At 51.2% G+C, this 25,419-nt stretch overlaps 9 protein-coding genes across 9 annotated transcripts; 6 read left to right on the top strand and 3 right to left on the bottom strand.

Annotated features, from left to right (window-relative positions):
• Positions 1-556: 556 nt before the first annotated feature.
• On the top strand, positions 557-2,119 carry CkaCkLH20_09950 (uncharacterized protein; the record flags this gene model as incomplete). Its single annotated transcript, XM_038892665.1, has 1 exon — positions 557-2,119. The coding sequence occupies one exon, from the start codon at positions 557-559 to the stop codon at positions 2,117-2,119; it is 1,563 nt and encodes a 520-aa protein (XP_038741914.1).
• Positions 2,120-3,810: 1,691 nt separating this feature from the next.
• Positions 3,811-4,879, top strand: CkaCkLH20_09951 (uncharacterized protein; the record flags this gene model as incomplete). The annotated part of the gene is made up of 2 exons (XM_038892666.1): positions 3,811-4,307; positions 4,360-4,879. 2 exons carry the CDS (start codon positions 3,811-3,813, stop codon positions 4,877-4,879), a joined length of 1,017 nt encoding a protein of 338 aa, XP_038741915.1.
• A 320-nt stretch (positions 4,880-5,199) lies between these two features.
• CkaCkLH20_09952 (uncharacterized protein) lies at positions 5,200-6,338 on the bottom strand (the record flags this gene model as incomplete). Its single annotated transcript, XM_038892667.1, has 2 exons — positions 5,200-5,872; positions 5,926-6,338. The coding sequence occupies 2 exons, from the start codon at positions 6,336-6,338 to the stop codon at positions 5,200-5,202; spliced, it is 1,086 nt and encodes a 361-aa protein (XP_038741916.1).
• Positions 6,339-7,384: 1,046 nt separating this feature from the next.
• Positions 7,385-8,412, top strand: CkaCkLH20_09953 (aldolase citrate lyase family protein; the record flags this gene model as incomplete). Its single annotated transcript, XM_038892668.1, has 5 exons — positions 7,385-7,538; positions 7,596-7,688; positions 7,751-7,776; positions 7,830-8,097; positions 8,153-8,412. The coding sequence occupies 5 exons, from the start codon at positions 7,385-7,387 to the stop codon at positions 8,410-8,412; spliced, it is 801 nt and encodes a 266-aa protein (XP_038741917.1).
• Positions 8,413-8,584: 172 nt separating this feature from the next.
• CkaCkLH20_09954 (uncharacterized protein) lies at positions 8,585-11,613 on the bottom strand (the record flags this gene model as incomplete). The annotated part of the gene is made up of 8 exons (XM_038892669.1): positions 8,585-8,795; positions 8,864-9,161; positions 9,503-9,649; positions 9,707-9,961; positions 10,015-10,374; positions 10,430-10,703; positions 10,759-11,309; positions 11,364-11,613. 8 exons carry the CDS (start codon positions 11,611-11,613, stop codon positions 8,585-8,587), a joined length of 2,346 nt encoding a protein of 781 aa, XP_038741918.1.
• Positions 11,614-13,387: 1,774 nt separating this feature from the next.
• CkaCkLH20_09955 (uncharacterized protein) lies at positions 13,388-15,226 on the top strand (the record flags this gene model as incomplete). Its single annotated transcript, XM_038892670.1, has 4 exons — positions 13,388-13,869; positions 13,923-14,085; positions 14,139-14,701; positions 14,758-15,226. The coding sequence occupies 4 exons, from the start codon at positions 13,388-13,390 to the stop codon at positions 15,224-15,226; spliced, it is 1,677 nt and encodes a 558-aa protein (XP_038741919.1).
• Positions 15,227-17,773: 2,547 nt separating this feature from the next.
• CkaCkLH20_09956 (uncharacterized protein) lies at positions 17,774-18,771 on the top strand (the record flags this gene model as incomplete). The annotated part of the gene is made up of 2 exons (XM_038892671.1): positions 17,774-17,957; positions 18,071-18,771. The coding sequence occupies 2 exons, from the start codon at positions 17,774-17,776 to the stop codon at positions 18,769-18,771; spliced, it is 885 nt and encodes a 294-aa protein (XP_038741920.1).
• A 2,152-nt stretch (positions 18,772-20,923) lies between these two features.
• On the bottom strand, positions 20,924-21,961 carry CkaCkLH20_09957 (rta1 domain protein; the record flags this gene model as incomplete). Its single annotated transcript, XM_038892672.1, has 3 exons — positions 20,924-21,369; positions 21,444-21,692; positions 21,751-21,961. 3 exons carry the CDS (start codon positions 21,959-21,961, stop codon positions 20,924-20,926), a joined length of 906 nt encoding a protein of 301 aa, XP_038741921.1.
• A 967-nt stretch (positions 21,962-22,928) lies between these two features.
• CkaCkLH20_09958 (heterokaryon incompatibility) lies at positions 22,929-24,859 on the top strand (the record flags this gene model as incomplete). Its single annotated transcript, XM_038892673.1, has 2 exons — positions 22,929-24,721; positions 24,775-24,859. 2 exons carry the CDS (start codon positions 22,929-22,931, stop codon positions 24,857-24,859), a joined length of 1,878 nt encoding a protein of 625 aa, XP_038741922.1.
• Positions 24,860-25,419: the final 560 nt, after the last annotated feature.

The following is a 25,419-nucleotide window of genomic DNA, read 5'->3' on the forward strand; positions in this document are numbered from 1 at the left end:
TGAAGAACAACTTGGACATAATAATACTGGGAGGGGCGCGGCATTGATTATAAGAGAAGCAAGCTGTCAGTTCGCCTTAGCAAAGGATCAAATGTTGTTATTAACTGGGGCTCGTCGCTCGCAGAAGACTTCTACTTTAGGAAAAGGTGGACGAAGTCTCGGTCTAACTTCTGCGCGAGCTTGGTACGTCAGGGCATTCGTCATGATGTGGACAGTCTGCACAACAGGCAGAACTTGTGACTCTCTTCGAAAGGTCTTCTAGATCCGTGTCATTACAGGTGATGTTTTCCATGGCCGTGCTTGCTGTTGACAGGGTTCTGTTGCATAGAGTGACTGGATATCCCAATCTATTGCAGGCTGACTATCGGCGGGACAGTTTCCGCACGAACTACCATAACCACAGTGCAAGCAGATGACTAAAATTCCATCCGCAAAACGTGGCCTTTTCCCTGCGATGCGTCCATATATCTTCTCATCCAAACGCAAGCAATGCCAGAACGTTATTGGATTCGGATGCGTGTCCTGTTTCACTTTGCCGAACATTCCACCCACGACGATGGAACTCGAACCTGTTGTGCCCCGTACCGACAACACTAGCTCTGAACCGGCGCCGGCAACCGGGGAAGCCGGAATATCAACGCCTTCAAGAAGCCGCTCGGCTGCCATCATCTTTTCCATCACTTGCATCACCGGTATCAGCAATCTTTTAGCCGGCTTGATAACGGTGTGCATACCGGTGATCGCGGCAGACTTGGGTATAGAACCCGGCCTCCAGCTATGGCCAGCTTCGGCCTTTGCTCTGGCATGCGGCTGTACGTTGCTCCTCTGCGCCACGGCCGCCGACCTCATCGGCTGCCGACGTGTCTGTCTGTTGGGCGCCCTACTTCAAGCCGGCAGTGCACTCGGCGCCGGTCTTTCGAGGACACCGACTCAGCTCATCGCCCTCCGCGCCTTCGCGGGTGTCGCGGCGTCAATGTGTCTACCCAGCGCCGCGGGCATCGTATCGTCAACCTTTCCACACAACGCCAGGCCGCGGACACGAACCGCTGCCTTTTCAGCCATGGGCGGTGGCCAAGCTGTCGGCTTCGGGCTGGGTCTTGCTCTAGGCGGCGTGTTCAGCGGCACCGTTGGCTGGCGATGGGGCTTCCATGCCACGGCGATCCTCAACGTCCTCGTGCTGGGCATCGCGATGTGGTCGCTTCCGGTCAGCGTTGATGACGCCGCACCGTTGGGCAGGAACACCGCTACCCGGCTCCGAAAAGAGCTGGATTGGCTTGGGGCATTGATCATCAGCACGAGCCTGGCTTTCTTGTCGTATATCCTGGCCGTCGTCACGGACTCTGATGCAGGCACTCGCATGCGGGAACCGCTCAATATCGTGCTCCTCGGCACTGGCGTGGCCCTCATGCCCGTGTACGTCTTTTGGATGCACCGTCAAAAGCTACACGGTCGACCGGCTCTGATACCCAACGAGCTTTGGCAGAGCAAACCATTCACATCAGTCTGCATCACAGTCTTCCTCGTCTGGGGCGCCCTCAACGCCAGCGAGCAGCTCACGGCACTGTACCTACAGGACGTCCGTGAATTCTCAACGTTGACGTCCTCCTTGTACTTTCTCCCAGCACCAGTGTGCGGCCTTCTCACAAACGTGGCTGTCGCGGTCTTCTTGCCACGCCTGAAGGCTTCATATGCCGTCCCTGTGGCCTGCTTCGTGAGCGGACTCGCGCCGCTCCTGCTGGCAGCATTATGCAGGGTCCACGGGCCCAGCTACTGGGAAGCTATCTTTCAAGCAATGGCCATCAACCCGATAGGAGCGGACTTGATGTACACCATTGCCATGTTGGTTGTGACCGACGCATTTCCATCCAAGATGCAGGCCTTGGCGGGTGGTGTGTTTAACATGGTCGCCCAGATCGGGAAGAGCGTCGGCATCGCTACGACCGCAATCATAGCGCAACAGGTGTCTTCACCGCTCGCGAAAAGCCTCGATGCAAGAGAGGCACTTCTTCGAGGATACCATGCCGGATGGTGGTATAACTGCGGCCTAAGTTTCGTTTCTGTGGCCGTGAGTCTATGGGGGTTGAGGGGCGTTGGAAGACTGGGTGTAAAGCGCGACTAAGGATTCAAAACTAAAAGAACCGCGGTGAGAATGAAGGCCGTGTTGTATTCATACTGCACAGCAATGCAGAGGAGAAAACCATGCGGGAAAATCGTCGTTTGCTCAGCCGGTGAGCCGGTCGACAAACGACAGCATCACCGATCCCGGCCGGTGTGATTGATAAGTCGGTCTTCCTCCCCCGCGGAATTAAGTTGCACAGCGAGCCAACCCCGATCCATGGAATAAGAATTGCCTTTTAGAGTTAAGTCCCAGATCTCCACCCTGCTGAAAAACACCATGTCAAACGGGACTTTGGTGAGAAAAGGCGGCCGGCAGACAAGCGAGATTTCCACAATCTGTTGCTGGCAGGGGTTCTAATCCTTCTGCCTGGAGGCTGACGGGCTCCAGTTCCATCGCGACCTTCACCTCCGCAAATTCCGCAAAACAGACTGGCCTCAGTGCTGCTTCGGCGACTCGGTGGAGCAAAGGCTGAATGTCATCATCTTCACCCATGACATGACTGAGAACGGGCGACATTCTCACCGTCTTTCGTGATCAGGCTGCTGAGTTTGGAGTAAAGTGGATGTGCTGCTCTCATCCGCATCGGATGAGGGCATCGGATGGAAACCTTCAACAGTAAGATTTCAGCCCCGAGCAATGAGCAATGCGTCTCGTACGTATACATACTCGTTCCAACTTCTCGGTATTATGCCGTCCCACGTGTCCTCGTGGAGCTTGGCTTCGTGTGATGCCATGATTGATCAGATTGAAGCGCAGTTCGTTGTTCTTGTTGGCTGCGCTCGCAACGGGAACCAAGGAACCGACCGCAGTGGCTTAGACGGAGGCCAAGCGGTGGATGTGAGACGCTTGATATCGACGGCGGCTACAGTAGCATTCAATCTCTTGGTATCAGCACCCAAACGTGGAAAGTGGGTTGATTTCACACTGCAAATCAAGCAGTTTCAAATGCATCGGCAGCCCTGTCATCTCAACTTGCAGGGAGAAAACGCACGTCCCGTAAGCTGGATGGATACGGTTAACATGTTATCATCAACCGTAACTAGCATTGCTTAACCCCTGACTAGCGGGCGGCCGCTGGCGCGCAAGGATATCAACCCTCGAAAGCTTTTCCAACATAACCCTTGCACTTTTCCTGCCATTGGGCCATTGATCGTGATACTGGTGCCTGCAAATCGATGGAGAATTATCGTATGCTGCAAGGCTGGCGTCTCTCGTCCGTTTGAGGACATGTCTTTCGAGATTCGTACATGGGGTCTAACCCGTCTGCTATTACACAGCATCACGAGAAGCAGCGCCCCCTGGGTCGAGCCCCCAACTAGTTGAAGACCGTCACTTTCTTAGTGGGACAGGGCAGACTTTTGGTTTCCCGCCAACGGTCGATCGCGAAAGTGACGGCCGAAGAATCGGAAGTCCTTTTGCGACAGAGCCTGATGGGTTCCTGACCGGGGTCGATTTTGTCTTTTTGCATTTCTTAATAACCTGGCCACCCCTAAACCTACGTCGTGGAGTCTTGAATCCTACGTCCAGGTTGTGCTTCCTTCTCGTGTCGATTGTTGCGTGCTTTAAACCGCCCCTACCTCCCCCAACCGCCGAGTTGGTTCTCGATCTTGCTCTCTCTCTCTCTCTCTTCCAGGTGTGTGCGGCTCTATCCAGGTGTCAACTACGTCGTCGAAAAGGAATATTCGCCAACAATGGCCTCCCCAGGACCGACAAACTCTCCGGAGGGACGCCCGGCCGTACCGGTAGCGAACTCATCTCAGACCTCCAGCGACGACGACCGCGAGGCCAAGTACAACTCAGGACTGATGCCGGCTGCATACGCGGGGCTCGAGGTGGCCAACGGCGGTGATGGGCATGGACAATACCAGACGGCAGCACCGGGCGGACCGGGGTACTATGTGCCATACCAAGACAACCTGAAGACCCCGTCGACATACGAACAACAACAGCAGTTTCATCCACAACAGCAAGCATACCCGCAGTCGGCGATGGCGCCGTCAACGTACGCTGGAGATTATATGAACGGTCCTCCGCCGAGCAAAGGAGAGAAGAGGATATGTGGTATTCGGGCTGCAACATTCTGGGTCGCGTTGCTCGCATTGATCTTCTTCCTCGGTACCATCGGTGCGTCCGCTGCTGCGGGCACGATTGCCCAGGCGTATTCTGGATACGTCCAGACGTGCGAAGCGTGAGTACAGCCAACAGTCATTTCAAATCACACGTTTTTAACACATTATCAGTAAGCTGGAGAATGCGGCAGCATCGGAAGCCTCTTCTACGGCCTCAGTATCTGGCGCGGCAGCATCATCGGCATCAGCATCCGCATCCGCATCCGCCTCGGCAACCGCCACATCCACGTCTTCGTCTGCATCCTCCACAGCAACCGGCTTTGCCTCGATCCCCCTGCCTGAGCAGGCATCCTCCATCTTCGGCGAGGCGACGACAAACTGCCCGAACCTGTCTTCCGAGAACAAGACTTACACCGTTCCGGGCAGCAGCATCAAGTTCGTCCGGGAGTGCGGAAAGAACTACCCGTTCCACGACCTCGGCAAGATCCCGTTGACTAGGATGGAAGACTGCATGAACCTGTGCGCCGCGATGAGCGTCACGACGCAGAGCACCGACGGGCCATGCATTGGCGTCGCGTGGGTCACCGCGGGGAAGCAGGGAACGGACGAGAACTACTGCTGGCTTAAGGGTGTCAAGGGAACGCCAGATCCGAAGGCCAACGTCGAGGCGGCGTGGATATCGTTCTCATAAGATGCGATTTATGGGCGAGGTGGAGTTTGCCATGGGATGGTTGAAGACGATGTGACCAAGATGAGATGGAATGGGTTCGGATTCGAATTCGGAGCAGCGAGCTCTGAAAGACATTGATCACTTATTATACCACATGCCCAAGCCTCGTGGCCGGGCTTTCAGTTTCATGCAGAAAAAAAGAAATCAAAACTTAATACCAAAGACTCATGATACAAAGTAAGGAAGGGCCGAAGCCCAAATCATGACGGCCGTTGTTCTCGTCTCATACCTAGCTTTTCTCCATATCTGCTGCCAACAAGCTGTGTCTGGTTGCAGAGTTCTTAATCCTCCAGCTCATAGATCTCATCCAAAGTGCCCTGCAAATGCTTGATCTGGTCGGCGAGGAAGGCTCTCATCTCGGGGATATTGAAAGGGCGGCGAGCGACCTCGCGTTCGCGTTCCTCCTTCCGCTTAGCGCGCAGGCGCTCCTCCAGAATCTCCAGTCGGTAGTCGGTGAACTGGGTGTAGAGGTCTGACAGGACGCTGGTGGTGCGAACTCCAGCAAGGACCGTCTCATCCTTGATGAACGGCGACTTAGCTCTGAAGGCAGTGACCATCGAGATACGCTCACGACCACCGAACGCCTTGAGTGCTTGGTGCTCGATGTATCTTCCCTGCATCACCACAGCGGTTCCCATAGCAGGCCCCCGGACTTTTTTGATAGTCCCGTCAGGGAGTCTAAGTGCAGTTTCGCCGCCAACCATATCCGTGCAATCCGATAGCATCGTGACGACGACAAAAGGATAGCTGTCGTAGTGCCAAGCAACAGCAGAAAGCTTGTCGTCATCCGATGCTCTCCAGTTCTGAACACTGTTCTCATTGTGGTCATTGATCGAGACGTTGACGTTGCCAATATCGATGTCGATGGCTGGAATGAGCTCGACACCTGCGATCTCAGAGATCTTAGAGAGAACCTCAGGGGACTTCCAGGCGTCATAGATGAATGGAGCTCGGCTGACTTTGGTCAGTTATTGATCGTCTGTAACACTAATTGCCTGTTGACTTACTCATGGCCCATCCCCCGAATCATGTTCTTAATGAATGATGATTGATAGCGGCAGTCCTTGAGGCATGCTTCACTAAAGCTCTCTGCTCTCATCTGCTTGATAGCTTCCTCGGTGAACAGGGGGAACGGCTCGCAGACGGCGTTTGGGGCAATTCCATGCCCTTCGAGACCAATATCCTTCATCGAGGTGATATTAGAGGGGGGCTTGAAGTTGAGGTGCTTCTTCGGATCGAAGGGCTCATATTTGGTTGCCTTGGATTCATCGATCAAGGACTGAGGGATTGGTTCTTGGGGGCGAGTGATCTTCTTCGTCGAGGGAGCGGTCACTTTTGGTGCGTCTGGAGAGTTCGCAGGAATCGAGGCGAAGTGCCTGACTGGTGTGATGGTCCGAGTTGAGTATGTTGCGGATGGCATTGTGATGGAATTGCTCGAGATCTTTGCTTGAATGTAAGACTGGTTGATGAGAAAGGGAGCTCAATGACTTGTAAGATGTTGATTTTTGTTTGCTTGGTTGTAGTTGATAGACCAGCTCAAATGAAGTTGAAGTCGATGGTTATATAATTTGTTTCCGGGCATAGAGAATCAACTTCGCCGCATGATCATCATCTGCGTTCAAGTCTCGGATCTGATGAAGAGGGCGTCCCCATACCCCTCAACTTGCATGGATCGTGCTCGGTCTCAGGGTTCTGGATTCAGCTGGAGCCTGGCCCGAACCCGACTATTGGGAAATACAGTGACTATTCGAAGGCCGATTGGATGTCGCCGGCCAAGAAACGACTTCTGGACCTTTACCATTTGCGGGGGAGCTCATGGCTGTGTGGGAGAATTACCAGCGCATCTCAGATTGAAAGGTTCGGATCAGAACCCGATCCTAGTCAACCCTCCTCTTGCAACAGTAAGACAAGCAACGAAATGTCCTAAGCGTATGTAAACACCATCAAAGAAATTCCTCAATATCATATGAAAAGGTCGGTCACTTACGATACCGAAGGATAACACCGGGTGATGGTGGGCATGTGCAATACCTGCCTCATTTTCTCCTTGGTCTCCGTAGGGGTACTTGTCATTCCGGGGAGAAATCGGTCATGTGCAGCTATCGACAAGCTAATACTATCGTGGTTCTATCGGTCTGAGCCGTTAGAGCCGTTGGCCAATGCATTCAAGTCCAGGTTATCCCGAGTATCCGATCGGAAAACACTCCGATGCTGGCTATCCGCTGTGGCGGACCACATTAAGGGTTCCCGCGGCTGTGCGATATCAGGCAGCGGCGATACTGCGGTGCAGCTGAATATGGATAAGTAAAACAGAAACGTAGATAGGACGACGTATCCAGGTATCTACATAAATCGGTATCAGAGGAACTGTTCAAGACCTTTGTGTACGCTCCAATCCCAGAGTTTCGTTTGCGCAGTGCACTGCTCAGGTTTCTTCAACTCCGACCTCAACATCCTCCAGAAACAATGCAAGCTTCCAACCGGCTGAAAACTGCTTTCAATGAGGGCCATCCTTCGTTTGGTGCTTGGCAGATGCTCCCCGGAGCAAACGTCTCAAGACTTTTAGCGCGGACCGGTGTCGACTGGGTCCTGGTTGATTGCGAGCATGGGAATATTGACGGTATAATAACATCAAACCAATTGGACAGTATCCTTTCCAAGTACTAATGAATTTTAGATGGCGCGATGCATGATGCTGTTCCCGCCATAGCCGCCGTTGGGGTTTCTCCAATCGTGAGATTGGCAGACATGCAAGGATGGATGGTCAAGCGTACGTTCAAGTTATCTTTTTGCACAAGAGCAAAGGGTTTTCAGGCTAACCACATGGCACAGGTGCATTGGATAGTGGTGCACATGGTGTAAGTGCATAACATCAATTCATACCAAAGGGACGGCAGCTTACAGTGACAAGATACTTGTTCCTCTACTTAGGACGGTGGATGAGGCCAAACAGCTCGTCCGAGAGACCAAGTTTCCACCTAGAGGAGTGAGAGGATTTGGTTCTCTTATTGCCCTCGAGAGATTCAACCCAAACCCAACACTCACCGAGTACCTTCACCAAGCCAACGATGCTCTCTTGACCATTATTCAGATCGAAACAAAAGAAGCGTTTGAGTCCGTCGAGGATATCGCCGCGGTGGATGGGGTTGATGCTTTATTCATAGGGCCATTTGACTTGGGTATGTCTCTTATTTCATGCAGCCTACATACACAAGGCGCTAACAGAAACCTCAGGTAACAACATTGGGTATCCGGTGGACAAGGGTGTCATGCCCCCAGAGCTCGAGGCAGCGTTGGCGAGAGTCTTGGCCGCTGCCCACAATGCTGGCAAGAAATGTGGTATCTACTGCAAAGACGGAGCACAAGCAAAGCACTTTGTCGGTAAAGGCTATGATATGATCACTTCTGTCACAGATTACACTGCACTTCAACGTATAGCTGGGGAGGAAGTCGGTATTGCCAAGGGTACTGCGAAGCCAGCAGGAGTATTTTGATCTACAAGATCGAAGACGTATAGACAAGGTAGCCTTAAAATTGAAGTCTCGATACCAGGTTCCTTTTGTCACAACTGATGAAACACGAAATCGATGTTGGATACAGCAGAAATGTGAAGTCCCACGGAACAAAGGACCATGTCTGCCTACAATGTGGAATGGGGGACTCCCTCTAGATGACGTACTGTAAAGTGGTCAGGCCAATGCCGGAATGAAGCTTGGGATTCTGTCTTGTACTTACGGGAATGAAAAGATACGGAACCTGTCTTTCGTATTCCTTCCAGGCCTTCCCATACTTCCTTCGGCACCTTCCGACATCGCGCCTGGTTCGGTGGATGATCATCACCATGAAGAAGATGAAGTAAAACCAAGGGAACGGGCTCCTTTACACACTGTTAGCCCTCAAAGCACAACATATGTTCATACGTAATATGAAACAACTTGAACCTACTTAAATCCGGTAATGAGGCCCCAGGAGAAAGAAAAGAACATGTCGGGAACGTAATTCGGCTTCCGGATGATTGCGAACCAGCCATCCACCATAATGCGGTCGCCGACATCAGTCTCAATCACCTTGGGGTTCTCGACAGCCTGCCAGGGGACTTGAGGAAAGGTTTTGAGTTTGACGAGTTGCCCCTTCTCCTGGTGGCGAAACGCGTTTTTCTGGCCGTTGGCACTGTCCCACATCCAGTAGAAGAAAAGGTAGCTGGTACTCAAGAAGGCGAGAGCGAGAGGGTTCCAGCTGTACTCTGAGGGATGATGGTTGGCCAGATATAGAGCACAGTGGCAGTAAGAGAAAGGAACACCAGCCATGTTCCAAAATGTGAGGAGGAAGCCAAGCTTTTCAAAATACATGTCCCTGCATTATGGCAAGTGTTCAGCAGTCCGCACAAGTTGCCGCCCCGAAGAGTGGGGCCGCCTTGGGACCGATGAATACAGCACCACTGTGTTTGCACAATTGTATCTGGTGCGCGCATAAATGTCTATGCAGAGATAACCTGCCGATTTCACGTCACCGAATAATACAAACGTACGCCAACTCAATACATTCTGAGAACTCCTTCAGGAATTCCCTCAACGCCTTCCATACCCTCGGTGATCGAGAAGAACTCTTCCGATGAAATTCCAACACTGTCGAGAAGGTCCAGGAAGTCGGCGTTGCCAGATTCCGATGGCGGCATGAGGGGGAAAAGGTCCACCGCCCCTGTAATTATGGCTGCGGCATTGGCGTCCGCACCTACAGTTCCCGAACGTTGTCTCTCGTCATCAGACTGTGAGCCTAAGTCTTTTGTACTTGGAAGCCGAAGTACTTGCTGGCCATGCTGCGGTATTTGCTCACTGATTTGTCTGAAGAGCAGCTCTACGTGCGCAAGTTCCGCCTGTCTTACTCCTGCAACTCGGTTTCCACGCAGGACCATTTCGGAAAGGACGCCATGCGCTGTCTGGCTGCTCGTGGGATCGTCCACGACATCCGGGAAAATGGCGTTCGCCATAGCGAGGTGTAAGGCCGCGCCATAGGTGAACTCGAGATCGTACGGCAGAAATACCTCTATAACGAACGTCAGTGATCCAAGTCAATAAAACTTTCAGACAAAGACATACCGAGAAGGCTGTATTCACTAGACAGTATTTGCAGAGTTTTCGTGGCAGACTTGATACCTGAAGAGATGATGCCAGAGGTGTGACTCAAGACGCTTTCCCAGTTCACATCTACGTCTCGACCCAGCATATCTAGTCTTTCTTTGAGAATTGAGAGAAGGAGAGGTCTCGTAGCAACGATGACACACTGGTGATACAATAGTGTGATATGCCTCATGCCTTTCGGCATCGTGTCCACAGACGTTTGAAATTTGATGCTGAGAATATTCTCAAGTTCTTGAGCGTACTGGGCAAGAGTATGCAGAGTAGCCCTCGTTTGTTCAATGTACGTTGCCAGTGAGGTTTGTGTTGGTTTGTACACAGCTGGGAAAAATATTAGTGGACGATGTTTTTTTTAGAAAGGAAAGGGATGCCATACTTCGGAGAATCATAGACAGTAAGTGAGAGAGCTTAACTTGCAAACTCCGAATACTATCCGTGGGGGAACAGAGGTCGGGGGGATGAATTGTTGTTGTGATTTCACTATCATGAACAGACATGGGAAGTCCCACTGAAGCAGAGAAATGACGATCCATGATGTAGAGCGTCCACCAGAGATCCCGACACCACGCGACTGTATCAACACCAATCTCGTCTTCCGGCAGTTGAGTGTGCAAACCTTCCATTTCAGCGATGTGTATCGCCTGCCCAAGCTTTAGAGGGTTTAGCGTTAAGTACTGAATTGGTACTGAATTGAAGGATACTCACATAAACATGCGCTGATTCCCTTTCATCAATGGAAAAGAGATACAGACCAATCATGGCCAGGACCTCAGTTGCCATCAGACTATCTCTCCAAAGCTGTAGATTATCCGGAAGGATGGACATGGCTTGCATGAAGAACTTGCCTCCCGGCGGGTCTTTGCTTTCTGCGTGTCCCGGACGAGCGTGGAAGGCAGTCCCGAATGCCAGAACAAGAAGAAACTTCGCAAACCAAAGCCTGGACTCGGCTGCCTTTTGCGCAACATGTCCAGAGTAGAACTCGCGTATTTGGCTTTCAAACTCGGCGTCGTCAAAGAAACGGTAAGTCTGACCGAGATGAAACTTGACCGTGTTGAAGAGATAGAGTGCATGATCCAGGGAAGGCAAGTATCGTGTATCTGGGAAGTGACTAGGTGAGAATGACTTAAGTGGTATGTCGTAGATATCATCAACAAGCATCTGCTTGGGGATCGGTGGTGCTGAGGGCTTCAACTTTTCGCCCAGGATAAGCATGAGGCGCATGGTGAACGACCACGTTGACCACGGAGCAAGCCATACTGCAATGATCAGCAACGAAAGAAGGTCTAGTCCAATTTCGAGGTAATACGCACTCCACTTTCTCCGGTTGTTGCGCGTGTTCTTGATTGTCTGGGACGCCATTTTGAAAGCGCTGGGCCAGATGCTGAGCGAGCCATCGGAATGCTGTTCTGGTGATATTGTGGAGGGCTCCACGCCGTGTCCCACACCCTGAGGCGTGATATTTTGCGGTGAACCATCCAGACCAACCATAGAATTTACGGTGCCCGGCCCAGTAATATCTTCTTCCATATTGATGTTGAATCCGAAAGTGTCTTCGCTCATTGGTCCAGTTGCCATCGGCGATATATCGCCGATTGTTGACCGTCGCTGACATGGAGTACTGAGATCATACGTGTTCGGCGTTGGTAGTGTCTGCACCTCTATCGTCGACTGACGTCGCTCTGTAGCACCTACTACGCGCTCTTGTACGACTGGTGATGAGCCTCCATTCTGACTGTCCTGCGCCGCACGGTTGTGAGGCGATTGCTGGCGGTCTTCTGCCTGTCTTCTCAAGTCCTCAAGATACCTTTGAAGCCTCAAAGTCAGCACATCACCTTCACTGACAGGGAGTGAACGTACGCTTCTGAAACTAGGACTTTGTGATCGCCGTCGTTGAATCGGCATCGAACGAGGCGTCTCTCGCAACTCGCACATGGGTCTTCTCCATTACATTTGATCTTGCTTCGTCGACAGGGCAGGCAGCTAGTCATTCTGTCAACAAAATGCCCGGTGTACCTAGAAGGTGGTCCTTCTTACGCATTAGGCGTTCGCTTGCCTCTCCGTCGTCGTGGCTGAGATGATTCTACCATTCTGATGAAAATTGATGGGCGGATTGTTGCTCTCAGAAACCACAGTAACTCTCAAACTTGTGTCCAATCGTCTCATGTGCCAAAGAGCCCTGGATTTCTTCATCAATTCGCATGTCCATACAATGCGGGGAAATATTGATGTTATCGTGGGTTACAGGGGCCACCCAGACTAGCGGCCATCTGACTACCCCGCGTTTCCAGATACGCTTCTCAGCCTCTAACACGGTTCATTTGGTAATGTTCATGTACAGGAAACTGCTTTATTGGCAGGGTTTCAACATCGTGTGGACCAGAATGTGACGCGTGTATGCCTCAGAAGACTTGAAGTGACGTTTTAATCTATTATGAGTTATCTGAACTTCCTGCATGCTGCCTTATCTGCACATAATTTCAAGCTAGTATGTTAGTCGCTTCCTCATGGGGGGTTTCCAATGAGAGCGCCCCCTTATCTATCAGGTAGTTGCAGGGATCGGAAGGAAAACGTCTGGGGCGGACTGGGTTCGGATTCAGCATCCGACCACAACCGAGGATGAGACGCAGATCTCTGTGACCACGCTTCTCGAAAAGATAGGCCAGATAGTTGGTGTGTCGAATCGTGTGCGAGATAATATTAAGCATTGGTAAAGGGATAACTCACTTGTCTCTCAGGGGTCTTCTCATATTGTCTGTTATTTTAAGCTTACTCGATACATGCATGATGTACATTGCAACCGGCTGCTGTCTTCCAACATTGGCCGACAGTTATCTACACTAGAGAGAATCTTCCAATCTTGTCATTACCATAACACTCAATGGCTCGAGTTCAGTGCACTGCAAATCGAATGGCACTAGGTTATCATGAATTGATATGAAGTAGATAACAAAGATAGCAAAGCATGATAGAAGATAATTCAGGGGAACTTTCCGGGTTCGGTAATGACGCAGCCTCAAAGGACGGCATCGGTTTCGCATCCGACGCAGGTTTATGGAGTGCTGATGACATTTGCATCCCTGGTGTTAAGGTAAGTGGACAGGGAAGTGTCTGGGGAAGTCTGGGGTAAGTGGCTTGAAAACCCGGCAGTCCAAGGATGTCACTGTCTGCTTGGTATCAATGATAGTCAAGCAGAGGGTTCGAAAGAGATAAATAGTCGTTGGAAAGATTACTTCCAAAGGCAACCATTCCAAAACGTCTACCGCCGTTGTTGCGCATCATATCCACCACCTTTAAACTCATCGAACTCGGTTTCATGGCTGCTAAAGACTCGACAATGGCCGAACCAATCGCCAAGTCTTTAGAAAAGACAGACGAACATCAGCCGTCAGACATTGCCAATGGCGAGTTTGGCTCCGAGAACGAGACTCTCCGAAGAAATCTCAGCCCACGTCAGGTGCAGTTCTTCGCGATAGGAGGCTCCATTGGTACTGCGCTGTTCATCAGCATTGGCTTTGGGTTGCTACACGGAGGAGCTGGCAGTCTCTTGTTAGCTTTCATCGCTCAAGGGATCATGATGACCTTCGTGAACAACGCAATGGCCGAGATGACCATCTTTATGCCGGTGAGCGCCGCGTTTATTCAGCATGGGGGTGCTTGGGTCGACCAGGCATGGGGCTTCATGTTGGGTTGGAACTTTTTCGTCTTCGAAGCGTTCCTGCCTGCATTCGAGATCACAGCCGTGGACCTCGTCTTGACATTCTGGCGAGATGATATACCATCCGCCGCTGTCATCACGGCCTGCATTGCTACATATGGGTTTGTTCTCGGCTCTGGACATCCCCTCGTCTTCCAACTAACCCACACCCTAGACTTACCAACGCCTTCGGGGTCAAATACTTCGGCGAAGCCGAGTTCTGGCTCTCAGGAGGAAAGCTGGTTCTAATCATCATTCTGTACTGCTTCACATTCGTGACCATGTGCGGAGGCAACCCGCAGAAAGATGCCTATGGATTTCGGAACTGGACGAAGCCTGTTTGGTGAGCCCAACCTCATTGCTCGTACAACATCTGACACGTGATTATCAGGAGCCATTTCTGGAGTATCTCTCGACCGGCAGATTGGGACGATTCGAAGGCTTCCTGGCAGCCTTATGGCAAGCCAATTTCATCATGGTCGGTCCCGAGTACCTCGCTGCCTGTGCAGGTGAGGTTCAGCGCCCGAGAACCTCGCTCAAGACGGCCTTTCGAAGTGTCTACATTCGATTTGCTCTGTTCTTCATACTTGGCGCTATCTGCGTTGGTACCGTGCTGTCCGCCAGGGACCCGACGCTTGTCAGGGTTCTCGGTTCGGGAGAAACGGGCACCAGCGCGGCTTCGGTCTACGTCATCGCCATGAAGAATATGGGCATCGATACTTTACCCCACGCTGTTAATGCTCTTCTTTTGACGAGCATCTACTCCGCGGGTGACTGTTACATGTTTACGGCGATCCGCAGCCTGTACGCCATGGCATCCGGAGGACACGCGCCACAAATCTTCACGAAGACTACGAAGAATGGTGTGCCAATCTACTGCTTTGCAGTCGCGATTGCAATCTCGTGTCTGGCATACCTGAAGTTGAGCGCCAGCACTGTGACAGTTCTGAACTGGTGAGCATTTCATTCACAGTTGACCTACAAACAAGTATGGTTACTGATATTGCTAGGTTCATCAACTTGGCCACGGGCGGCCAGCTAGTGACCTACATTGCCTGTTGTGTGAACTATCTGTTTTTCTACCGCGCGTTGAAGGCCCAAGGGTTTGACCGCAAAGACTTGCCGTATTGTGGTTGGTTTCAACCTTACAGCACTTGGATCGCTCTGATATGGCTTGTTCTGATTGAGATCTTCTGGGGTTATGTCATTTTCCTCCCGGGAGGGTGGGACGTAGGAACCTTCGTCAGCAAGTATGGTATGGCCTTGCTGGCTATTGCAACTTTCACCTTTTGGAAGTTGTTCAAACGGACCAGTTTCGTCGATCCTGACGAGGCTGATCTGGTTTGGATTCGACCAGCTGTAGACTTGCACGAGAGGATGATGAGCGAGGTACCAATTGTTGGATTCCGTGAGGGAGTCGGAAAGTTTTTCAGAGCCCGTCTCAGGCGATCAGAGAAGGGCGAGAACTCTCCTGCTTGAGAGCTGCACAGGACAGGAGGCTAGAGCCTACGGCAATCATATTTCAATTATGCTATCATGGAAGAGAACTCCTCTCACTTTGCAACATGGCTGGAAGCTCGAAAGCGCCATTAGAGATGAGTATTTACTTTCTCAGCATTGAGGAAATACCCATCCTATTTCCTGTGCTGGTCCGTATATCCAGATCTTGTGCTCGTCATTCAGCTGGTTATAGACGGTTGAAATTATGTGGACTGCCCATCCTTGCAACCACCACTGTGTCTCACATTTCTTCAACAATACCGCAAAATGAGCAAGGACAACGAGGGCTTCTGGAGTCTGCCACTCCAGCACAGGTATAAAATCTTCCAACGACCTGTAGATCCAGATCAAAGCGTCTGAATCTTCCCACAGATGTACGCACGCCGTCGCGTCTCGGAGCATTTGTATGACCTTCGTATACGTGGTCAATGTTTCCACGTCCGACACTCGGTAGTTGAGAAGATCCTGAAGATCGTCTAACAACTCTGTGGCTGGATGATAGTCCTGTTCAATCTGGCTGAAATTCTCTTGTAAGGTGAACCTTTCCGTCCCGCAGCTCAGGAGAGGTGCAAGCGGACTACCCGAAAGGCCTCCCCATGTCGTACACATAAGGCCTTTGAGCCCTTTTAAGATAACAAGCAAGTCGTTAAAACTCGCATGGTCGTCCAAAATCACGCCGTCGAAGGATCTCTGTGGAGTTGCTAAAACTACAGGCATCGCCGTGTCAGCACTGTCAATAAATACATAGAAAAATAGGCTGTACAGACCAATCACAAGACTCAGGGCGGAGAAGAGGAACAAAGAAACCCCCTCCTCATCTGAAACGCTTTCCAATCTATTCCTCGCCGCCTCCGATCCAATTCGATGGTTTTCGAGAGCAGCAGAGACATAGAGACATCTGCTTTCGGGACGGAGATATGCGAGATGAAGGGCCGGAAGAGCGAGAAGAGTCCTCATCAGATAGGTATGCTTCAGGGCAATCGTTGGGACAGTGACCTTCCAAAAGTCCCGCAGCGCCCGTGGCCATGCTAGTGTTGAGCATGTGAATGTAGTATACGTGTGGAGGAGTTCAAGATGTAGAAAGTCAAGGTCGTCGGAAACATGTACGCGGGGGGAAGACTTGTACGGCGGCGCTTCCTCTCGAGACGGCGAAGCACCTTCGGGATATTCGCATGTCAGATGTAGTCTTGCGCATCGCGAGCACGATGGTCGATGCTCGTCACACTGGGAAAGCCCAGTCAGCTATGATCAAGATGGAAAAGACTTCGACAAGTGTCTTCCTTACCTTGACTTTTCTTCCTTTGCATGTCATACATCCTGTTCTGGATTTGCGATGCGATACCCTCTTCCCTGTGCTCCTATTCCTATGTTTTGGTGTCTCCAGCGTGGCTGCTGGAGTCGAAGTCGTCGAGTACCCGGAGTCTTCGGGTAGAGTAAGATGATTGCTGTCAGTCATGATTGCAAGTGGAGTAGTGTCGTGGTTTCGCGCAAGGTGACAGATTTCGGAAACGGAATAACTGGAACAAAATTCAAGAAACCTAAGAGTAGCGGAGACTCTATTCTTTTAATAAATATGACCGGTATTTGTAGGGCTCTCCCTATTGATAAATATTGCAACGCGAACCCTCTAGTTGGCTTGTTTTAGCCGGGAAATCTCCTGATTAGTAGTCTTGCACGAGGACCGAAACGACACTGCCTTCACCTCAGCGGGATTACCCAGGAACAAACTGCCATCTCATGATTGCTGGCAACAAGGACGTGACTTGAGGACAAGCCACGTGAAATCGATTCTAAATCGGACTTTCCGTAGATTTTCAGGGGCAAGGGACTGGCGCGTACCCATAAACGAGATGTACGAGCGACTCGGCCCAGCTGCGGCTTTCCCTACTAAGAAAGGGTACCCTTGGCTCAAGTGTCTGTGGTCTCATTTGAAGCGCATGTGTCTGTAGGCCTGTTGAAAATCTGCCTTGTCACGCAACCCGGCATTGACCCATGCGGCAACCATTTAGCGTCATCTGAACGAAGTTCGTTCAGACTCGTTCCTCGTTTAAGTGACCAAAATTTGCAAGTCCTCCTAGCCCCGTTCCACTGCGCTCCATAGATGGCGCAAATTAGAGCCGTGGAGCATCTAACCAATATGTGATCTGCTTGGATTCTTGGTAATACCGCAAGATTGAAAGTCTTGGGTCTTATTCTTTGATAGCACCGGTATGCCCACATTGTTTGTTCGTATGATTCGCACTGAAGTAAACGAGATACGGGACAGGCGATATATCGCCGAGAGACGTTGGTGCTAATCTCTAGCACTGCCACCGCCGACTGTGATCATGACGACTACCTTGTAAAAAGAATTGTTGAATTGTAAGGTTTTGCGCGTACAGATTAGTACCGGTCACCCAAGGGATTCTGGTACATATTTCGAGACTCTAGATGCATTTGAGTTGAACCGATTTCTTTTCTCCTCCGCAAGCACTCTCTTTCTACACCATAATTATCGCCAGAGGATCTTTCCTCTGTTCGAAGACGATGGCCGACTCAAGCTTAGAAGGCCCCGGTGCAGCCTTCGATTTCCAACTTTACCGATATACGCCTTCATTGCCCGCCGCAATTGCGAGCGTAGTCGTCTTTGCCATCCTCACTCTGCTGCATTTCTGGCGACTTTTCCGATACAGAGCGTTTTATTTCACTGCCTTCACCATAGGTGGCATCTGTAAGTTTTACCCTGGAGCCAGGTCCATCACACGATGGCTGGACCGTGCAGCCATCTTTGGAAGACCTTGGGCCCGATTCCCGGAATCAGCGAGTCTAACGTTAGCTCTGCAGTCCAGACAATTGGATATTGCGGTCGTATTTGGAGCCACTTCGACAAATTCTCCATTGGCGGCTTTGTCATCCAGGCAATTCTGATTCTCGTCGCACCTGCGCTCTACGCGGCTTCAATCTACATGATCCTCGGACGCCTGATCCGCACCGTCAAAGGCGAGCACCTATCACTTGTCCCTGTCGCCTGGGTCACTCGAATCTTCGTCACGGGAGACGTAGTTGCTTTCACTCTCCAAGCGGGAGGTGGCGGTGTTCAAGCAGCAGGGACGCTGGAGCTCTACGAGGCGGGCGAGAAGATCATCATTGCCGGTCTCTTCGTGCAGATCGTCGTATTTGGCTTCTTCGTGTTGACCTCAATGCTCTTTCACATTCGGCTACGCAACAGTCCTACGGAAACGTCTTTGCAAGGAACAACTCCGTGGAGGCGTTATCTCTACGTCCTCTACGTCACAAGCGCCATCATCCTTATCCGCAGTATTTTCAGAGTTGTCGAGTATTTGCAAGGAAACGGCGGGTACCTCATCTCTCATGAGATTTTCTTGTACATCTTCGACACTCTTCTCATGGCCATTGTGATGGCAATCTTCCTTATTTGGTATGTTCAGGAGTTGGAACCCAAGAAGGGCGATGTGTCGACGGAGGAGGAGCAGTATGTTTCTGGTTCGAGCGACTACATGCTTGAGGAGAGACGCCAAAAGTAACTCAGAGTCATTTGACGGAGCGCCGAACATTGATCAGTTGTAATTACAACTACCAGTCTGTTCCTTTCACATGCCCACATTTTATGCACGATTTCTAGACTAGACATTAAGAATTTAGCACTACTCGGGTTCAGCTCGCGGCCTGTCTCGGGTTTTTCGGGTGGCGTAGAATCAACGAACTAAGTTGGTCCAGGGACCCCAGCCCAGTCTCGTTCCTCGTTCCTCGCTCTTTTGCTTGACTCGTTTCGCCTTCGTTTCTCATCACCCCATCTCGCTCATTACATACTCATCTGCGCCACTACTTCGTTCCCAGCCCTCGCTCGCTCTCTCCGCTCCCTCGTTAACTCGTACATGTCCTCCAGTACCGTGTTACCGTTGCCATGTCTCCGGCCGATAGTCGAACGGGGCAGCGTCCGTCGCGGCGATATGGACGGAGACCGCATTTCAAGACAACGACCGGCTGTCTTCTGTGTCGGCAACGCCGAGTAAAGGTGCGACATTCTTGGGGTCCGCATTCAGTAATTGACGGCTGACACACTTTTCAGTGCACAGAGGAGAAGCCCACCTGCAAAGCCTGCGACCGTAGACAAGTCACCTGTTCATATCCAGAAGACCAACGGCAACCTAGGCGTTCATCATCACGTGCTACCAGTCTTGCGGCCCGCGAGGCAGCAATTCCAAGGAGTTCACCTCCATTGGAGGGCGCGTTGAGTAGCAATCCTCTAGGAACAAGTCGTTCATGCACACCAGCAGCACCGTCCGATGCTACTGTGAATACGACTTGTGCCTCAGAGACCCCGCAACAAGAATCACCACAACCACCTACATCAGTGGCACATACTACGGCTTCCATAACAGCTGGTCTACTGGCTTCGAGCGTAGCACAGGCGTCTGACAACGAGTCGCCGAGTTGCAGGACTGTCCATACAACCTCCTCAACTCCCCACACATCTTCAACGGTCTCTACTACCTTCGGAATCAGCGACCTAGAATTGTTACATCACTGGACCGTGGCAACTAGTGTTGACATATACAAATCCGGCCCACTGGACTCGCTATGGCAAATCACAATCCCACAGATCGGCTTTAAATATCCCTTCGTGGCGCACGGTATCTTGAGCTTGGCCGCTCTACATCTCGCATACATCGAAGGCACAAGCAACAACTCATACATCGTCGCAGCAACACGGCACCATGAGGAAGCTCTTGAGGGGTTCCATGAGGCCATCCGTAACATCTCGGAAGAAAACAGCGAGGCATTGCTGGTATGGTCGTTGCTCAACATCTTTTACGTCTTTACCATTTCAAGACAACTCGGAGGTCGTTTGGAGCGAGAACAGCCCCGTCTGCGGAGAGATCGAGTCCTTGGAGTGGAGTGGATCCCTATGATGCGTGGTGTTGACGCCGTTCTCGGCCCAACTTACGAATTCCTGAGAACCGGGCGGATGAACTCAATCCTCAATCTTGGGAATTGGAACGAAATCAACCCCGAAGCGATTCCCTCTGAAGCAATGGAAGTTCAAATGTGTCGACTGAGAGAGACCTGGGCTACAGGCACCGAAGTCGAGACTTATGATACGGCCTTGCATATTTTGAGGAAGTGTCGGATCTATGCCTTGCAATTCAAATCAATGGATTCTGAGACTATGGAGAATTGGGGATTTAACAGGGCATCGGCTTCGCCACTGTCATTTGTTCACTTCGCCCCTAAACAATATTTTACGCTGCTTCATCAGAGACAGCCACCGGCGTTGATGCTTTTCGCGTATTTTGGAGTTCTGTTACACGCATTGGACGATTCCTGGTTTCTTGAGGGATGGGGAAAGGATATTGTTGAAGTCGTCGATGACCTACTGGGAAGTTACTGGAGACCATGGATTGCTTGGGCGATTGAGCATGTGGATTTGAGATAGTATATTTGTGAGGAAACCATTCTTGTCTTCATAGATGGGATGGCAAAAGGCCCTTTAAGACGCATTGTATGAGTACTCTTGACTATCTATGATAATCAATGCTAATACCTTTCATTAACATTCGTCTTCTCAACAGCAACGACGAGACCATTTCCCCACTCCAGGAAACGCACACAACATCCGAAAGATGTAATTATTTCAGCGTGGTCTGGAACCTTCGAGCAACTTGACTATGAGACTCATAGTCTTTGATGACGGTGCTGGGGCAGCGAGTCCATTTTCCAATCCTGACCACCGCCCCCGGCAGCAAGAAAAGCGGCAATCTCAGCTGGATGAATCCAATTGAAAAGAACCATGACGAGAAACATCAGAACAGCGTCGAAAACGTACAGATACGCTTCATGGCTCAAGAGATAGCCGTTGAAGCCTTGGATGTACTCGACAGCGCGGAACACGGACCGAACCATGATCAACATACTTCCAAGATACAAGACGTTCATGTGCTTCTGCCAGGGGATGCTGCCGCTTGAACGGCCTGTGGGGGTCTTGTTGATGGATCGATGAAAGCACACAGCAACGACTATGAAGAGACCGAAGCAGATAAGCTGTACAAACAATCCAACAATGATGATGTTGGCGCCAGTTTTAAGAGCAGCGAGAGTGCCTGATGCTTGGTAGCCGCCGCCTAAACACTGGGGTTTTAGCCGCGGTTCCACACTCGTGACTCGAAGTCATTTCACTGGGATAAGAACGACTGACCTCCACCCTGGAGCAAGAAGGATAGAACATCTCCCGCCACGAAGAGCTTGGTTAGCCACTTCTTGCTGATCAGGACATGGCCCTCTCCGTCTACAATGGTGATGATTCTTCCCAACTCCATGTATACGGTAGCAGCATAGAGGGCTGGTGCGACCAGAAGCAGAATGGACTGAATGATGTAGGGGCCCAGACTCCAATTGGGACTTTCTGAGCCGGACTTGGCTCGGGCCGCGTACCCGATGACTTGGACTGCCGCCAGTGTTAGCATGGCCGATCACGCGCACCAATATGTCATTCGATAACTTACGGATACCTCCGATTGCAAGAGGTAGAAGAAACCAACATCGAGATCGAAATAATTGCCAGAAGTGAAGAAGAGTGGTGCCCAGAAAGAGGAAGACAAAGATTACGGCGCCGGCGATGGTGGGGTCGTAGTGGTAGAGTTTGAAAACATCACCAGCTGTCTGTTCAGGGGCTGCTGTGTCTCGGTGGCTCAGGCCCATGGTAGCCATCGTCATGATTTCCAGAAAAAGATAAATGTGAACTGAAAATACAAGAAACAAGGCTTGGAGAATGCGGATATGCCTTCAAGTCGACCTAAACGAATGAAATGTGAAAAACCAAATGAGTGTTGCCTTTAGAACGACAGTCAACGATGGAATGGTGATGTGATACTGAACTGCTGATATCGAAAGAAGAGTGTTTAGAGTCCAGCCATGGTAAATGACATATTGATCTCTTTTCAATGATTGAGGTTCGAGTTCTTTTGCAAAACCTGCCCTTCCGATCAAAAAGGGGCTTGTTCAGGCATGGAAGTAGCATACACAGCCTCGATCAAACAGTATTGCGAGGCATACTCGGTCGATACCACGCTTAGGGCTGAGAATAGATGGCAATCTAGATCGGTGGCCGAGTTTCAAGAGAACCACGGAAGTTCTCTTTCGGGGTTAAACGCGGGTTCGGCCCCACCCGGGCTCGCATTCTGCGGGCATCTCGGACCCGTGCCTCGTTCCTCGTTCCTCGTTTCCTGCTCCACCGGCACCGGGCGCGCATTAGCGCCTCAAGCTCGCTCGCAACCCTCGGGTAAGGCTGTTGTGAGTCCACTTTCACGCGCATTACGATGAAGACGGGACGTCGATGCATGATAAGTCCTGGCGCTTATTTATGGAGAAGACCAGAGAAGACCATAAACACGAAGAACACGAATATCCGTTCAATCCGGTCGCTGAAGCCGTAAGGGTGGAACATTATTCTAGTCGGCGTTGTCTGCACTTGGCGTTGATTCAGTCGAGTACTGCACCCTCCAATGTTACCTCTTTCGCTGCGACCCCTGACAGCCATACATATCTACCGACGTTTTCCCTAGCGAAATGCCACCGTACACAGCCCGGCTGATGAAAGACTTGGGGACGCGTGAATCGCAATGCCAAGACTTCCGTCCATCGAGTTGAGACGCGTCATTCCAGGCCGACCGCGATTTCTCCCATGTCTCTCCTGCGCAAACGAGCTGCCCTGAATTTCAGTCCAACCCGAACGTGCAACGGCCGTCTCCGATGGATCAGTCCGATCCCTTATGCAGAGGAGCTTCCAAGGGTCGGATGGTTCCGCTTGCTCCGCGTCGAGCCCGCAGATAAGCCGACCGAACCGATGGAGTGTAGACTGGAAACCCTCCGGATGAAGACTGCGCCGCCATACGAAGCTTTATCATACACTTGGGGCAACCGAAAAGCTGATAGCCCAATCACCATCAATGGGCACTCATATCTGATTCGTAAGAACCTTCACGATGCGCTCGTGGCTCTGCGGCAAAGCCACAGTTCTAGGACCTTATGGATTGATGCGATATGCATCGACCAGTCCAAAGACACAGAGAGATCGCACCAAGTCTGGCAGATGAAAAACATCTATCGTGATGCGAGCCGCGTCAAGGTCTGGCTCGGCAACGCTTGCGAGGGGTCAGATCGCGGTATGGACTTTCTGCGGAAAATTGACAACGAGGTTGTTATCAAACACTTCGCCAATAACAATGACTTTCGAAGACTTCACCAGCCGCTCTTATCTCTGATCGCGGATCCTAAACATCGGCCGGACCTTGAGGCAACGCTCGACCTCCTTAGGCGTTCATGGTGGACGAGGATATGGACCTTCCAAGAAAGCGTGCTTGGGAGAGAAGTTGACTGTATTTGCGGGTCAAAAGAGGTTTCTATCTCGTCATTCTCCAAGTTCTCTAGGTTTGTTTTACTCTGTGCCAACTTTGGCGTTTGGCATGGACCTTCGCTCGATGCGTCCATTGCATTGCGGATGGCGAAATGGGTAGGCTCCATGAGGCGAGCTTTCAAGGCGGACGGCGCCATCAGCCTTCAAGCTGCCTTGTTGGCATCGTGGAATCGCGCCTCATCCGACCCGAAAGACAAAGTTATCGGCCTCGTTGGGATGGTCGACTGGATCTCCGACTCAGTCCCGGAGTACGGTCAGTCCGTCGAGAAGATATACGCGGCAGCAATGTTTGACTTGTTGGCCTCTTCAAAAAGTCTTGGGGTCCTGGGTTTTATGTCCGAAATGCCGGAACAGAGAAACCCGAAACTGCCCAGCTGGGTGCCCGATTTCGAAGTCCATTCAAATACAGGCAGCGATCATCTGGCTGCTTTGTCGAGGGACAAGCGAGCGTACAACGCATCTCTGCATTCGCCAACCGGCCGATTCCCCGCGACCGTGGAAAGAGACGGATCAGTTCTGGTCGTGGAAGGGGTCGAATTTGATAACGTCCAACAGATCGGCGAGAAAGCGCCTGGGTGGGAACTTCTAGAAGAGCCGGGCGAAGAGGATGGCGCTTGGAAGAGAGCCATGCGACAGGCTTTAGACAATTGGCGATCTATGGCGGATGGAGGGGTGCCTTATCCGACCGGAGAGGATCGTGCAAGAGCGTTTTGGAGGACTGTTCTGATGGATTTGAAACAGGGAGGCATCTTCAAGTCTTCTTACGCGGCCGGCTCGAAGAGACTTGATGAGTCGGATATGACTTGGGTCTTGAGCCTTGAAAAGCAAGATGCCCTCGATCAACTGCTACTTGCGTGGGAGAATGCTTGCAGGTCTCGGTTGCGACGACTGCAAATGATCGAACAGTTGAACAGAAGGTTCTTCATGACAGCGCGGGGTTATTTCGGACTCGGCCCGCCCTCATTGCAGGCTGGCGATTCCATCTGTGTTCTCCGGTCGGGCTTTGTCGCGTATGCCCTGCGAAAAGCAGCAGACGGCTGTTGGCGATATGTAGGCGAATGGTGAGCTGTCTTCCCAAAACCACAAACCGAAGAAGCGCTAACAGATTCCCAAGCTACGTCCATGGAATCATGGATGGAGAAGTTATGAAAGGAGATGAAGAAGGTCGTCCTGCTCTTCAGACCTTTCGCATCGAGTAGCCCCTGAAGCCAATTTACCTCACCACTTCCAAGCAGGTGATTGACGAACGAGCATGGGCAGTCCCGTGCGACACCACACACACTCAACTACCTACTTCCAAGAGATCACCCATCTCTTGCAAATGACGCCGGAAATGTGCTGTTTAATGTGGCTGAACGGAACAGCATCAGCCAAGAGATTTTTGCTGGCCCTCAGTGGCTTGAATGTGCCAAGATACCAATCAACCCTTGCAAAGCAGCTGAAATTGTAGCCGAGACAAGCATTGAATGCCTGCGAAGAGTAACACCAACCGACACCAATTGACGTCACAACTACAATACTTGGCAGCGCGACCGGTCGCAAGTGAACAACTCGCTATTGTCAAGTACGACTTTACGTATGTGCTGCCCAGTGGCTGCAGTGATTCACGATTTGAGGAACAGTCATGAGAAAACACCGAGCTTATTAACTGACTTGGCTGCCGCCCTGACGAATTGGTCTTTTGGCCCAGTCATCTCTGCGACTTACACGCTTTTGTTTTGTTACCCCCATCCCTTCCCGTCCATCTGGCAGAAGCCAG

The sequence above is a fragment of the Colletotrichum karsti genome, assembly GCF_011947395.1.
Source record: "Colletotrichum karsti strain CkLH20 chromosome Unknown Scaffold37, whole genome shotgun sequence".
In the NCBI taxonomy this organism is placed as follows: domain Eukaryota; kingdom Fungi; phylum Ascomycota; class Sordariomycetes; order Glomerellales; family Glomerellaceae; genus Colletotrichum; species Colletotrichum karsti.